The 16,024-nt window shown below is 39.4% G+C and overlaps 1 protein-coding gene across 5 annotated transcripts in view; it reads left to right on the plus strand.

The window, feature by feature from the left end:
- Positions 1-16,024, plus strand: part of GPR160 (G protein-coupled receptor 160) — a 333,442-nt gene that overhangs the window by 23,854 nt on the left and 293,564 nt on the right. For 3 of the 5 annotated variants that reach the window (XM_079978229.1, XM_079978231.1, XM_079978228.1), the window contains exon 2: positions 6,443-8,285. In XM_079978229.1, coding sequence (XP_079834355.1) covers positions 6,491-7,513 — 1,023 coding nt within the window. In that variant the 5' untranslated portion in view covers positions 6,443-6,490 and the 3' untranslated portion in view covers positions 7,514-8,285. Of the gene's footprint in view, positions 1-436; positions 461-6,442; positions 8,286-16,024 lie in introns of those variants that run through there. The other 2 variants (XM_079978230.1, XR_013839401.1) reach the window with 2 other exon arrangements.

Below are 16,024 nucleotides of genomic sequence, written 5' to 3' on the forward strand. Positions count from 1 at the left end.
GTATCTGGTTGGTTGCAGTGGACTTTATAGGCATTTGGCCTGATCCAGCAGAGCTTTTCTTATTTTCTTAATTTATCTGTTTGGTGAATGGAGGGACTCACACCACTTTTTCACAAGGCTAGTGTAGGATGGCCCTGGGTAAAAGTATGAACCATATCTGACTATGTTCATGGGTATAGTGGGTAGTCTGGATTACTTAACTTGAACTAAAAATGCCATATCTTGTGTAGGCGCCCCAAGGACACATACTCAGAATTGCATAATATTCTGTTCCATAGTCTTCTGTATCCATGTGTAGTTAAAGACTGAATGTTTCTAACTCTTTCAGTGCCTGCTTTTGAAGTGATTATACCAGCTGTTGGATTTGAGTATGGGACTAAGACTATAATCCCGTACCCATTTACCTGTACCTCGTTGAACTCAATGGGACATTGCAGAACTGTTTTCTGGAATATGAAATGTATGTATGTAGTATTGTTTATTTGTGGTGTTCTATGGCATAAGTAGTCTTTCAGCACATATTATGCATTGTATGCAACTAAATTCTACTCAGAGTAGGACCATTCAAATTAATGGATCTAAATTAACCATGTCCATTAATTTTAGTGGGCCTGTAAGTATGATTAATGCTGGAAACAACCCTATGAGAATAATATGTTCACATTTATTTACTGCTTTTTAATCATAGCTTAATACATTTGTGGGGTGGGAAAGATATCAGTGGTGTCTTTCTGTAAAAGGTTTATGTCTTGTATTTCCTCTTCAGTATCTTTGCTTGATGTTTTAGTTAGGTAAGTGGTCCTTTAAAAAACCAGTCTAAATATGTACCTTTAAAAATGAGACATAGTAATAATAATCATATATATTGCACACATACCCTGGGCTTGACAGTAATTTGGCTTAGAAAGGAATCAGTACATCCAATGGTTATTTGGTGTCATTCCTTTTAGAATGTCCTATTAGATGCTATGTTGAATTATTCAGTATCAGCAGCCACTGAATAGTTAAAGCCTGATGGATTGTTTTTTGGCTGAGATTACATATTCATTTCCCAAAGGATTCCAACAGGTTGCATAGCAAATTCCTTGCATTGCTAATGTAAGTGCAATTTGCCCATTGTCCCCAATCCTATCTACAGGCTTCACTTCTTATACTCCAGAATATCCTACTATGTGATTGACTTTCCAATTGCATAACATGCCCATTTGTGGAAATAGTGTGATCATTTCTGTGAGATCACTTGTTTGTGTAAGATTCAGTCCTTCTGCCCAGAAAGGCATTATTTTTGTACAACTCCAAAAAAAAAGTATTAAATACACCTTAATTCTGTTTCTGTTTCGGCCAAAAGTTTTACTAATCCTGTGTGGAATATCTATCTATCTATCTAGACATCCACTTCAAGACAACACCCAACAATTCTACTTTCTATAAACCAATGTTTTCTTCAATCCTCAAACTCAGATATCATAAGTTGATTTCCTTTTTCACACAAAAAGTCTATAAGGAGTTTCCTATCCAGTAAATATTAACAATGATTTTTCTCTGATTAAAAATGTCAACTTCGCCATCTCAGTTAAGTCCAATAATGTTAACAATCATTCCTCCATGGTAGGTAATGGTGAATCATTCCATCTTGTGCATAGAAAAGTCTAGCCACATTTTTGGAATATTTTTAATGTCCATATCCATTCTGCTTCAAGGATTATTAATCCAATATTTGCTAAATCCCATTCTTTTCCTTTTATGTGAAGGAAAAATATATTATTTTGCATATATTGAGAGTAGTAAATACTCTGGTTTCTCTTCTGATCGTTTAAATCTTTCACCATTTCCCTCCTATTATATCTAGAAATAGCCATATCTCACTGGTTCTCTCCATTCTACCAGGTGTCCACCAAGCCCTCTGTATCAGTGTCGTCCTCTAAGACCAAGGGCTCTAGTTCACCCAATCTATTTTGATGGTGCTTTGGCCTCTCTAAATTGTGCCCCTGCACTCACAGTGGTGGGTTCTATGTCTCCTGATTTAAATTAACATTAATTTTATCATCTTCATCATGGAGGTCCCCCGGAGATGGGTTCTGAACTGGACCCTCCTCAGTTCCTGATGACTTCCCTCCAGAGCAGATAAAATAAGAAAGGTTGCAGAGCAGGTTTAAGTGCCAATGGTGTTTCCATCCTAGTGCAAATGGAGCCATCCCTTTTATGCAGGCCTAGTTTGTCCTAGAATATTCCCCATTGCCTAACAAATCCAAACCTTTCTTCATAACACCATTATCACATCCATTGCACTGAGACTGAAAAGTTGTGTCTGTGTAGCTCGCCCTATGTATGGAAGCAGTAGCATTGCATAGAAAGCTACCTTGGAGAACCTTGTTTTTAAACACACTTGGTCCTTGGAGTTCCTTATATAAAATGCTGGAGGCCTGACCAGGGTGAAGATCAAAATGGTCTCAATCAGCTACCGTACTTCTTATGACATTTACCCAGCATTGAGATGTTAATATAAACAAAAGCACAGGAACCATCATGTGCTGTGTGTAATGTAAGCGTTCATTCTTATCTAGTAAATAGACCATTTTCTCTAAAAAGGAGGATATCTAGTAAAACGTCCAAAATCTTGCCTGGTCAGGTCAACTGTCTTTCCCTATCCAACAAGTTAATTCAGAGCCTATTCATACAGTCAGTATACAGTACAATGAGATAACCTTTGATTTCTTTAAACATTCAAGAGATGAATCAGAAGTTAAAGTAAACTGAAGGAAAATTGACAGCTGCAAACTTGGTCATAACCAATCTCCTTAAGCCATGAAAGCAACAGATTGAATGTCTCCAGCCTCTTCCTACTCCCCTACAATCTGCTTGCAAATCAAACAAAACAAAACAAAACAAAACAAAACAAGGCAAAACAAAATAAGCATTTGGTCAGGATCCAAAGAAGTGATACATGCATGCCAAGGAGACAACATAGCTGGAGCCTCATTTGTTGCTTTTGCAGCAGCTGATCATATTGGTGAAGAAAAGACAAGCCACAATCATTTGCTTTTTCACTATGGAAATTTATGGTGACAGCCATGAATGATGATGCTATTCCATAATGGCTCTTACACACGATAGTCTTTGGATCATGCTATGTGTCTGTCAGGGTCTTTGTCTGTCATGGATCACTTTCTTATTTCTCCTTAGGACAGGGAGACCCTGACTGAGTTCAGCAGTAGGGCAAAGAGAATAATAAATACTAGATCATCAAAAATACTAAACGCAATTACAATAAACACAATAAATAAAAACAGAAGGCTTTATAAGTTAAATCAGCACTTTAAATTGAGCCAGGAAACTAACTGGTAGCTAATGCAGTTGTTCCAGAATTGGTATTATATGTCCAGACTGTTCTGTCCCTGTCAACAATCTAGCTGCCAAATTCTGTGCCATCTGCAATTGCTGCAATATCTGCAAAGGCAGCCCAACATAGAATGCATTGCAGTAATCCAACCTAGAGGTTCCCAGAGCATAGACAACAGATGCTAAGACTATCCCAGTCCAGATAGGGGCACAGCTGCATCATCACTAAAAAGCTGGTGGAAGGCATTCTGTGCCACTGAGGCCACCTGGACCTTAAGCAACCGTAACAGGTTTAGAAGTACCCGCAAGCTATGTACCTACTCCTTTGGAGGGAATGTTACCCCACCCAGAGCCGGCCGTATCCAACCCCTCTGGTTCAGAGAACCACTAACAGTGCCTCAGTCTTGTCTGGAGTTTAAGTTTTGTTAAATAAAATAAATGGGGGAAATTTTAAAGTCAGTATTTCATCATTATTCACCCTATCTAGAGTATGGGAATAGTCATACTGAACTACTTTGTTGAAAGGGTTATTGTATGGCCCTGCTTTGGACAGTAATGCTTCTGTTTAATAATGGTAAATTTGTAAGCTGCCTTGAATGATAAGAGACACAAGGTGGTGTGAGTATGAGGAAGGAAGCTTTGGTTGATCGTTTGACTCTGAGAAGGTACTTTCCCTCTAGGTCAGACTGCCTAGTAGTTCTGCTTTGTTTGCTCCCCACTCCCCAGCTGTTCACAGTCCTCTATTTTTATGCATATTAAAGAACTTTTCATGCTGTGAAACTCATCAAACCAAGAGAATTGTACACTTGCTTTTTAAAAAGTGTAAGACTGCAATATTGAGGGAAACAGAATTCTGCAGCGGAACGGGACTTGAAAATACTCAGCTTTGCTGCCTTCAAGAGTACAACACCTGATGCTTCCATTTTAAGCCTTCCAACACAATGGCATTCCTCTAATAGGAATAATCTATGCAAATAAAATGGCTCTTGTGCTTTGACCTCGTGAACAGAGTTTTAATGCTGCCCAGGCCTTTTAGGCTGAGTCATAACATTTTAAAAGATAGGAGCGAGGAGCAGGATGGGGGGCGGGGAAGGTTTATAATAGAAATGCTGACACAAGAGTGGCTGAAAACAACTGTTTGAGCCAGAGGTGGTGGGGTCCAGGTCTTTCTTTGGATAAAGGCTGCATTATTCAAGAGTTAATGCCACTGACCTCATTCCTGCTGACTGCAGGTTCTGACTGATAAGGCTGCACCCACCCAGATCAGTGACTTGGTTGAACAGTGGCTACATCATGATGTTCTGCTGGCCTGCAGGATGTGCATCACAATGTATTTTGGTTGACCAAGGGTCTGATTCAGTATAAAGCTGAGAGGTATACATAAATTCATAGGCTAGATGATATAAACAAAATATACATGTCCTTCTCTTGCTTCCAAACCCTTCCATGGTTCTATTGCCTTGTGATCTCATGATGCTGGTCAATACTAGGTCAGTGAATGGACTCTGGTCTTGGTTTTCTGCACTGCATTGGATTATGGTGATCTTAGAGTGAAGGAACTTTCTATTGTTCAGTTGTCATGGTCAGATTACTACCTGGTAAAGTTTAGACTTGCTGGAACTCAGAGCCTCTGCAGGGGTGGGGGACTGAATAAGTGTTGCACTCCAGGAGGCTGATGGATCTGGATGGTTTCCTGATGACTCATACAAACCTGCCTGGGTTTTGAGATCTTCAGGGGAGGCCTTCTCTTGTTCCCACCACCCTCACAGGCATGCTTTGTGGGATCATGGGAGAGGGACTTCTCGGTAGCTGCTCCCAGTCTTTGAAATTCCCTCCCCAGATAAGCTAGACTGGCTCCCTCCTTGTCCTTCTGCTGGCAGGTGAATACTGTTTTGTTCCATCAGGCTTTTGTGAACCGACTGCCTTTAATAGTAACTTTGTTAATAAGTTTGGTGTCTAGCTCTGAGCCTTACAGTCAAGATTGCATGTACAGAGCTGTTTCCCACTTGGGGCTATGGTTTCTTTGTTGAGAAACAAAACCATCATTTCTGACAGTGCACGTCAAGAAACAGGGCAATGGTGTTTTCAGTACAGTGGTACCTTGGGTTAAGTACTTAATTCGTTCCGGAGGTCCATTCTTAACCTGAAACTGTTCTTAACCTGAAGCACCACTTTAGCTAATGGGATCTCCTGCTGCCGCCGTGCCGCCGGAGCCCAATTTCTGTTCTTATCCTGAAGCAAAGTTCTTTACCTGAAGCACTATTTCTGGGTTAGCGGAGTCTGTAACCTGAAGTGTATGTAACCCGAGGTACCACTGCACTGGGAAATGGGGCTGATTTTTTGGTCTGTTTCAGCCTAGCATTGTTTGTTTTGATTGGCAATGTCTCTTAAAGGTCTGAGGCAGAGGTGTTTCTAGTGGTGCTACTTGATTTTAAAAAGGAGATGCCAGGGATTTAATATGAGACTGCATACATGCAAAAGTTTCACCACTATACTTTCCTAAATGTGATGAAAGCAAAACACAAGACATCTTGGTTTTCTGTGTTCATTCTCCCGACAAGTGAAACATTAGGAAGAACTTCCTGACAGTAAGAGCTGTTCGACAGTGGGATTTGCTGCCAAGGAGTGTGGTGGAGTCTCCTTCTTTGGAGGTCTTTAAGCAGAGGCTTGACAACCATATGTCAGGAGTGCTCTGATGGTGTTTCCTGCTTGGCAGGGGGTTGGACTCGATGGCCCTTGTGGTCTCTTCCAACTCGTATGATTCTAGGAAGGCAGAGAAAATGGAAGAATGGCAACATATGAATATGGCATGATTTAAAGCCTGCTGGATAAGAAAATGAAAATTTTTTATATGGATTCCTCTGGCAGTGGGTTGATTGTGCAATATCTTTTAATATGGATAGGTATACCTAATTTGGTGGAGTCATCACAGTAGCGGGATCCCTTCCCTGGAGGTATTGATCAGCATCCCTCTTTATTGTTAGGAAATCTTTGAAAACATATTTTATTTCAACAAGCTTTTAATGTATAGCTTGTACTGCTATTTTAATTATGTATCTAAGAATCTTGAAATAACTAACAAACCTTTGTTTTTATCTTTTAGGTATGCGTTGGAAATAAAGTTCAATAATACTCAACTCCATCCAAAATAATGGCTGCCATTTTCTGTGAGAACTGTTCCTTTTCATATTTTCAACATGGCCAAGCCTCCCATCATTCTGAAGCTCGTGGAGCTCTTCTGCTCATCATGCTTGGGAAGGTCATGCTCAATCTATTTTTGTTACAAGTCCGAAAACCAAATCTCCGTGAGAGTTATATGAGCTATTTCTGCAAATCACTAGCCTTTGTTGACTTTGTGCTCCTAGCGACTATGTCCTTCATCGCCTGTTTTCAGGATTTCATGCTTTTAGGCGTCCGATTTACTGTGTATCATATCTGTCTTCTGGCTCAGATAGCAGCCCTTGCCTATGGAATCTTATTTTACCCAGTTTCTTTTGTAGCTGGTTTGGATTACTACCTTACAATAACCCAAACTTCCAAGCGTCCTAACATGTGTTGGCGATCACTATACACAGTTGCTGTTGCCTTCACGTGGATTTCAGTTCTGTTTTATGTTCTGAATCTTCCAGGCAGCTCTATAGGACTTGAGGTAAGCCATTCCAATTCTGCCTACCAGTGCCCTTTCTACACCAGCAGCCAGAGCTACTGGCTGACGGTAGGCATGCTGTTTATCATATGCCTGGTTCTTGTATTCTGTTGGTCAGAAGTTGTGAACATGGTAAAGTCAATTAAACTAATTTCCATCGAGAGAGAGGTTGTTTTGTTCTTCCCTTACATGCCTGAGTGCAGCCTCAGAGACTCTGCGAAGCATTTTTTGGCAAGACTTCTTATCTGCTTTATTGGCACTTGGGCACCATTTGTGCTCCTTCAAATGCTAATCCTGTTCCTTGGTGCAGAGATTCCTGCTTGCATAGAGATGAACGTCCCCTGGCTTTATTTTGCCAACAGCTTTATTATTGGAATCACATTTTGGGTCAGGCGCCACCAGATTGAAATGACAGAAGAGACTTGGGATGTGGATCCATTTGTCAGCTGGAAATTCTGCTTTGCCCCATTCAGCTGCCAAGATGAAGAGAAAACTCAAAAGCCCACCACCCAAAGTTTAATCTGTTAGCAAGCAGCTGCGAGAGGTGAATATTGAGTTACCATAATAGCTTGGGGGAAGTTTGTATTATTCTGCGACATTTGTAAACTTTTGTAGGTTTTTTGGGGGGAGGGATCACCAATATGTGTATGTGAGTGGTGCTATAATGTAATTGTGTGCTGTTTACCAAGTTGGATTTCCAGTATGGGTGCTTACTTCAAAATAATGACAAATTACTGTCAAAGGTGCCCAACCGTGTTGTTTGTAATAATAACCAAATTCTGCCCTCATCTCATTCAAGGCTCTCATATCCACTGGAGGCTACTATGGATGGAAGGAGGCAGTTGTTGCAATTTCCACCTTTCTCTTGCAGCCCTCAATACCACCTTACCTGCTCCCACCAAATGCTGTCCCAAAGGTTTCCTCAACCCTTGGAACAGATTTGGGGATGGGGGCAAGGGCTGCAGAAGGGGGAATAATAGAAAATTGCCTCCTAGCCCCCCTCCATGGAAGCCTCCACTGGATCAAAGAGCTTCTATGAATGGTTGCAATTGTGAAAAACACCAATGGCTAAAATGTTTTGATTTGAAAGACAGTTAAATTGATCTTTTAATCCTTGATACCTGATGGGAGCGTATTTTTATATGTTTTATTACAAATATTGTGTATGTGTGTTTTAAATTCTATTTTCCCTCTCTGATTATTTGCAGAGGTTATTGGGTTGTTCTTGCTTTTATTTTGATTATATATTTTGTGTTTTTATATTGTATAGGGGGTATATAAATAAATATAAATAATTTTATTTCACAGTGTTAGAGCAACATACTTGAAATAAAGTAATCAGTGGCTGTCACTCTTTCCTCAACGTGAAAAAAGACATCAAACTAGACAAATGGAAGTAGCTTTTATTTCTGCAGCACTGTATTCACACTTTCAATGTAAAGTTCAACTATAAACCAAGTTGGTGATGCTGTAGGTCAAATATTTAACCCCACAGGAAGCAAATATTACCACATAAGAATGCTCAATTAAAAAAAAAAGTGTGTGCCAATAACAAAAGGTGCAATTACAAGCAAATTGAAGCAGCAATAGTATAAGGTGCTTTGATTCATCCTTTGTATAATCTGATTATTCATGGACAGATTTAATAACAAGTAAATTTTACATCACTCCTACAGACCATAACAAATATGAGAATCTAAAATTCATCCACATGCTATGTAAATATGAAAGTGCTTTTTATATAAAAAGGATACATATAGATCAATTTTCCCCGAAATCACTGTGTGGCTTATTCTTTAAATGTAAAAATGATACAGCTTAATTAGGGGAGGGATAATTTTTCAAAACTTTCACTGGAAACAATGAAAGTGCCAAATTGTTGCTACATATGCTTGAACCACTTGTTTAGGAAAATCGAAGTACCATTCCATGATACAAACACAGACGTACATATATTATTATTTATCGAATTTATATACCGCCCTGTACCCAGAGGTCTCAGGGCGGTTCACAGAATAAAATCAAAATATAAAACCACAAAATACATAATCAAAATAAAAGCAACAACCCAATAACCCCCCCAAAACCCCACATTTTAAAAGGGCATAGGATGTCAATCAAATCAACCAAAGGCCTGGTTAAAAAGGAACATTTTTACCTTGCGCCTAAAGATGTATAATGAAGGCGCCAGGCGAACTTCCCTGGAGAGAACATTCCACAGATGGGGAGCCACTGGGCCTCTCGAGGAGGCACACAAGGAAGTATGATTAATTTTACACAAATTTATATGCAAATATACTCAAAATCCCATTGTCTCTCAACCTCACACAAATTTGCTAGTTCCTCACATAACCCTTGTCTCTGTGTTGGCTTTCATAGATGTAACAAAAGAGAAGAGAGGGAGAAATTACCCTGGATAAATACAAAAACGGGGTTCAGAACATAAAGAATTTAGTTTACAAGCTTATAAATTGTAGTTAAGTACTTTATCTGCTTAAACAGCATTTTCAGATATTAGTGCAATAGAAGAGGCAGTAAAGTTAAGATTATGTTTCATCCATTTACTGGTTCACGTAACAGAAATATTATTTCATCCATTATGAAAAGGGTAAAGAACACAAAATGGTCATTTTTCAGAGTCAGAAATGTTTAAGGCCATAGGGCCAATTTTATCCTATAGGGTTTTTTTGGAGGGCACAGTACTTTTGTCAATCTATATAACTAGACACCCATAGAGAGGAATTATTAACATATTTATAAACCCAACAGATTTATGAAAGGCAGTATAACAGAGGTACTCTAGCATCAGATGTTTTAAAAGACCATGAATATTAACAAAAAATCCAGAAAATAAAAATCCAGAAGTATGTGGAAGAAATATTTCCTAATACAAATGAAATTATATATATAATAAAGAGTTAATATATGTATTCAGATTTTCCCCAATGGCACTGATTCCATATGATCTTGCTTAATTAAGGTGCCAGTTTGAACATATTGATCCTGGCATCAGAAAACCATATTTAGCTGGAACAAACATTGGGCCAACATTCTCCCCCTTCCTCCCACTGCATGCCAACTTTAGTACTTTGATCATAGGATCTTTAATCACAATTTCCCATAAGTTCTGAAATGGGGAAGGATTACTGTAATGTCAGTTTGCTAACCAAGATCTAAAACAGCAGGAAAAAGTCGAGAAAGGCTACGGCTACTTAGGGAACAGCTCGTAGACCACTTATATGGGGTTCTTTTATCTTTTAGTTGTTAGGACACAACAAAGGTTGAAATCTTGTGCTATATGAGGCTTTCATTTACTGTAACTGACTAGTTTCAGACATACGCAGGGAAGTTTCTCCTATTATTGCAAACAAATCTGTTTTTTATGCCTTCATTAGAATCATATTTACTGAAATGTAAACTGTTCATGTTTACTTAGATTTCACTGATAACATCAGAAAGAACATATTTTAGCGTAAGCATTTTTGATTTAAAAATTACATGCAAATGTTATGGGAAGAATATGTCAAGTTTGCATTTCAGGAGTGAATATTTACTTAATAAGATTTGTGTGAAGAGATAATAACACTGGTGATGAAATATGATGTAAGCTGCTTGTTTATATCTAACTTAGTGCTGCAAGGGAGCTGCAGTTTAAAGGACTGTTCCATCCTGTTAGAGAAAATGAAGGATGTGAAGTAACTTCCATCAAAACTGCACCCAGGACTTGCTTTGCCATCACTCCATTGCTAATGTCCTTTCCCCATTCTCATAAAATACTGCCTGAGTCAAGTATGACACTTCTCTTCTCCATATACAAGAGCTTTAGCCAAGCTTTGTTAGTCTGTGTTTAAATCCCTCACATGTCCTTACTCCCAGGATAATGTCAGCAGGCACTGATCCTTGGCTATCTTAACTGCCCAACAAGAAGGTGATCCCATGGAATTACTCAAACATAACAAGCATCACTTGGTGCATCACTGATGGGGAGATTATGCAGGTGAATCATCAAATGATTCTCAAACACTGAAAGGCACTTGAGCCCTCACTCTGGCTCATGTCCTTAATTTTGTTTTAAATATATAAAAAGGCAGTTTTATATGCCCTTTTCCTGCAGATGACTCCTGATGCATATACCTGATGCATATTTACACTGCACACTTGTGGAGTATACTGTCAAGTCTCCAAGGCTGTTTACAATCATGGGATTTTAGCCCACGTCAATACAAAAAGGTTGAACACTGTGACAAGTCATTAAACTGACAAGTGATGAGGGGTGGCTGCTACTACTACATCTGGTGCCATTGGACGTTTCTAATTCTATTACAGCTTGGTATATGGAAAATAGCCATCTAATGTAAAAGTGTTCTGGAGTGTCAGGAATATAATTTTGTGCAGTCTGTGCCTGAAACCCACATGGGAAATATGCTTTGTCCTTGTGCAGATGCTTGCTAATCTATGAGGAAGACCTGAGATGTGGCCAGCTCAGGTGGCACAGTCTATAAATGATAAGATTGCCCAGAATAGTAGTGCAAGTTTCTGTGTGACTTGGTACATGCTTCCCCCAAACACCCTCAAGCAAACTGTTTCCTGTAGTTCCCAATAGATTCTAAACCTTGCAACTAACAGTGACTGGACACAGCCCAAGTACGACTCAGATTTCTAACTTCTATAAATGCCATCACTTGACTAGAATCAAGGATGTGATCCAAAGAGGCAGGGGATTTTATTAAAAGGAGAAGAAAACACTGTATTTACCTTAGGACTAAAATTTAAAATACTCCATTCTAAGCCTGTAGCTTCAGTAAATAGTCCCCAACCTATCAATCCAACCAATCAACCAACCAATGCAAATTACCACTTCCCATTTCACATCCTGTTCTTTTAGAAGCTGTAAAGGTAAAGGTAAAGGTAAAGGTAAAGGTACCCCTGCCCGTACGGGCCAGTCTTGACAGACTCTGGGGTTGTGCGCCCATCTCACTCAAGAGGCCAGGGGCCAGCGCTGTCCGGAGACACTTCCGGGTCACGTGGCCAGCGTGACATCGCTGCTCTGGCCAGAGCCAGAGCCAGAGCCGCACACGGAAATGCCATTTACCTTCCCGCTGGTAAGCGGTCCCTATTTATCTGCTTGCACCCGGAGGTGCTTTCGAACTGCTAGGTTGGCAGGCGCTGGGACCGAGCAGCGGGAGCGCACCCCGCCGCAGGGATTCGAACCGCCGACCTTTCGATCGGCAAGCCCTAGGCGCTGAGGCTTTAACCCACAGCGCCACCTGCGCTCCCTTTTAGAAGCTGTACTTGAGTACAAAATGTAAAGTGAAATTAGCCCTGAAATGCTGACGCTGGTAATGGTGCTGATAATTGCAAGCAAATAATGTGCTTCCACTTGTTGCTGTATTCACACAAGCACTGAAGATCACTTTTAACAAGCCTTGTGCAATTATTTCTGGGCATCCCCTAAATGCTACAAGCACTACTAAAGGAATCTGAAATCCAAGTGCTATTCCTAACTGTAGGGCAGGATTGAAGCTCAATACCATGTAGTCCATACATGTCCATGTTGCTCCATACAGTGTTAAAATGTCTTCAAGATCACAAACCTACCCCCTAACAAATTAGCCATCTTAAAGAATAAATATTAATTATATCCACTTCATGCTAAGAAACACTTAAAGGCAAACTGAAACGAATTCATTCACTCAGGGCCCAAACTAGCCTATTAAGCTCTGAAAACCACTTTAGTTTCTCACTTGATCGTGCTCCTTTTCATGCTGTTAGGAATCAGTGTTTTAGAGTGGCAATTCCCAGACTCTGGGAACTTCCTGCCCATTGCCTTTAGGCAGGTGCCTACACTGCCTCTTTTCAGAGCCTAAAAACCTTTCTGTTTAAGCAAGCCTACCTAGACATGCAAAGTTGATGTGTATTTTAATCAGTAATTCTAGCTTATAACGTATATTTTTAACTCCTTAATTATAATTTGATTTTTTTTTAAAAAAAGAATTATTTTAAGCCTTACCTTTATTAACTAATTAGTGTATAATTCTGTAACCTGCTTAGGGGTTTCATTTATAATTAAGTGGCATACAAACTTGGTTAAATTAAGGGGGAAACTCCAGTGCAACACTGGAATGGCTTGTGAAACACTGCCTTCTATGGTGGGCGGGGGCAAGGGCAGGGGCAGGAATGCTATTGCCATAAAGAGACAATCTGAGTTGTAGGGGATGAACAAGGAGGAGATGATGTGCTTTCTTTCTCTGTCCCAAAGTCTAACTTTACTGTCCTGAGGTCAATGCTGAGAGCAAAAGGCACTGCCTTTTGGCAATAACCATAATACAGAAACTTTTGCATAATACAGAAACTTCTCTGTATAGCTTTTGCAATTAGTTCAGTGTGGCGGTGGCTTGGCAATTGCATCAGCTGCTTCTGCCAGGGGTGGTGGTGCTATGACAGCAGCTTGCCACAGTACCAGTCTCCTTTGCCGCTCTGTTTGGTCTGTCACCATTGCCACAGCCCAAGTGGGAGGGGAGAGAAAGGAACCAATCAAACTGACAGGCTGATATATTAGGATAAGGTAAGCGCCTGGTTCTTTGAGCAATACATCTTGCAGGACAAACTGGTTTGTTGGAGACAGCTCAAACAAATGTTTCTATTCAGGGCAGAATTATCTGTGCTTCTGTTCTTACTTTTTATCCTCAGGCCCACAGTACTTTAATATACTATATTATTCTATAATTGTTGTCAGCATTCTCTGTGAACCTATACATAGTGCAGCTAATGAAAGTAACTGAGGATTTGGTATAATTTATATAATGTTTATGTAGTAATCACTTGGCCATGGATATGAATTTGTGCTCTATTTATAATTACAGGAGATGTAACATTGTTCCAGTTCCCAGATGCTTAAAATAAGAGACTTAAAATAAAAAATAATAATAATAGCAATTTACAAAACAAAATAAGCTTTGTGTAGCACTCAGTTAAATTGAAATATTTTGATTCGTATGATTTACAGCCCAGTACACATTTACTGAGAACTGTCACACAGAATTAAAATGGGACTTACTCCCACATAAATACGCATCATACTTCAGCCTTAATCTCTGTGAAGTAAATGAGACTAAGATGGCTCAAATGTTCCCCACCTAAATCCCATGTGAGTAGGACTGAACAACTAATGTCTGTCCACCCTCCAAAATGTGGAAGAAAGCTCTTAATTCTGAAATCCTCCTGTTGTGCTTTCTCAAAAAAAACACCTTTACCAGTTTTCTGAACTTACAGTTACCAATACTGTTTAGGCAAAGAACCAGTTCAGTTAGCTGTTCACAACTACTATTTCCGTAAAGAACCAGACCATATGATTTGGAGGCAGCTTTAACTACTTTGCTTCCTATAACATGTTTGCATGTTTCATATGCAAAAGAATCTATGCGCAGTAAATACGAGTTGGAGAATGATTAATACTTTGTAATTCTAGAACCTTTACCATACACACCTGTAAATGTTTGGTAGCTCTCCTTAACACTATAAAGAATTTACTTACTTTGAGCTTCTGATAATAATTAACGGATTAATTGCTGAAGGTTAAGTATAATAGCTTTCTGAACGCATTCCTAAATTTGAGATTTAAAAAACCAATAGGGCTAAAACCAGTAGTCTTAAGTATTTTTGCTAATTAAACCACCCTTAAATCAACAGATACAATGTTAATGCCCAATAAAACAAAACAACATTTTACTGAGCCATAAGCCCTTGTGGAAGATTCACATTCAGTTAAATGATGATCACAATCTATAAGACATTTCTTTTGAACAAGCTCTATTAAAATGAACAGAGATCCCTTAGTCTTATGACACACTCATTCATGTTAATGGGTCTGGCTTAGGAGAAGTACTCAGTGAACTGGGCCCCATTTCACTGAAGCATCATGCTAACTTAATGGTGGGGTAGAAGATCTTCCAAAGAATGATTCAAACTCCTACTCAGATATAGAGGACAAACTTCTGAACACTTACTCTTAATACTTTGGTGCCACTGGTTTAGGGTCCTTGCTGTAACATGAATAACTGCTGCAGATAACACTGGGCTGCGAGGAAATGTTACAAAGAAAAACCATTGTGATTTCAAAAAGTGCTTATTCCCTATAGAGAGGGAAGAACAACGTCCCCAGCAGCGTCCACCAGAACACCTGCAAATGGAGAGGCGAGAGAACTATAGAAAGAAAGCGAAGTCTAGAAACATCTGCTGATCCAATTTGCCCTTGAGAATTATTCAATAATTCGGAGTTGCACACCAGCGTATGGGCGACACATTTCCATTGAACAGGTGTACATTAACTCCTTTGGTCTAAACCAGCAAAAAGAAGGGGAAAAAACCAGAACAATAACAACATAATGCCCTCTTCAGTGCATAGCAGCATACAAAGAATCATCGTCATCATGTATGTGCTTTTTACTATCGTCTGGGAAGTGTGCCACACCGCCGTTCCAGCTCTCAGCAGTTTTGCCATTATGTGCATCACACCTAACTGTACAACTTCATTTATCAAGAATACCCCCCACCCCTTCTCCCACCCCCCAAAAAAACATTCATAGGTTTGTACACATGAGAGGGATGCTTATGCTGACATGGAATTCAAGTGACCAAGGTTCTGACAGTGGAAGGTATACTGCATTTACAAAATATCTTGCATGTTCACAGAAAAGCTTCAGCACTTAAAAGAGAATGCTACAGTGGTGGGGCAGCTGTAGGGTTATGAGAGAAGAGGAAGTCAGTTGCAAGTTCCCTTCAAACTATACGCTCAGGATTAATTGAAACTCAAAAGAGCACAATTAAATGCATAGCATTTTACCATAATCAGTGCTTCCACAGACTCTGTGGACTCTTCTGTTAATCCATATTCTTAAAAAGCTTTCTACAAAGGAAAAAGTGTATAGAAACACAATTTGAAACTGTAATCAAGATTATATCAAGGTTACATTTTCTAAAAAAAGCTTAAATCTTGAATGTTAAATAATCACCTTTTTGGAATAAGCATCACTCGCAACA

This window comes from Podarcis cretensis (genome assembly GCF_951804945.1).
Source record: "Podarcis cretensis genome assembly, chromosome: 5".
Classification (NCBI taxonomy): domain Eukaryota; kingdom Metazoa; phylum Chordata; class Lepidosauria; order Squamata; family Lacertidae; genus Podarcis; species Podarcis cretensis.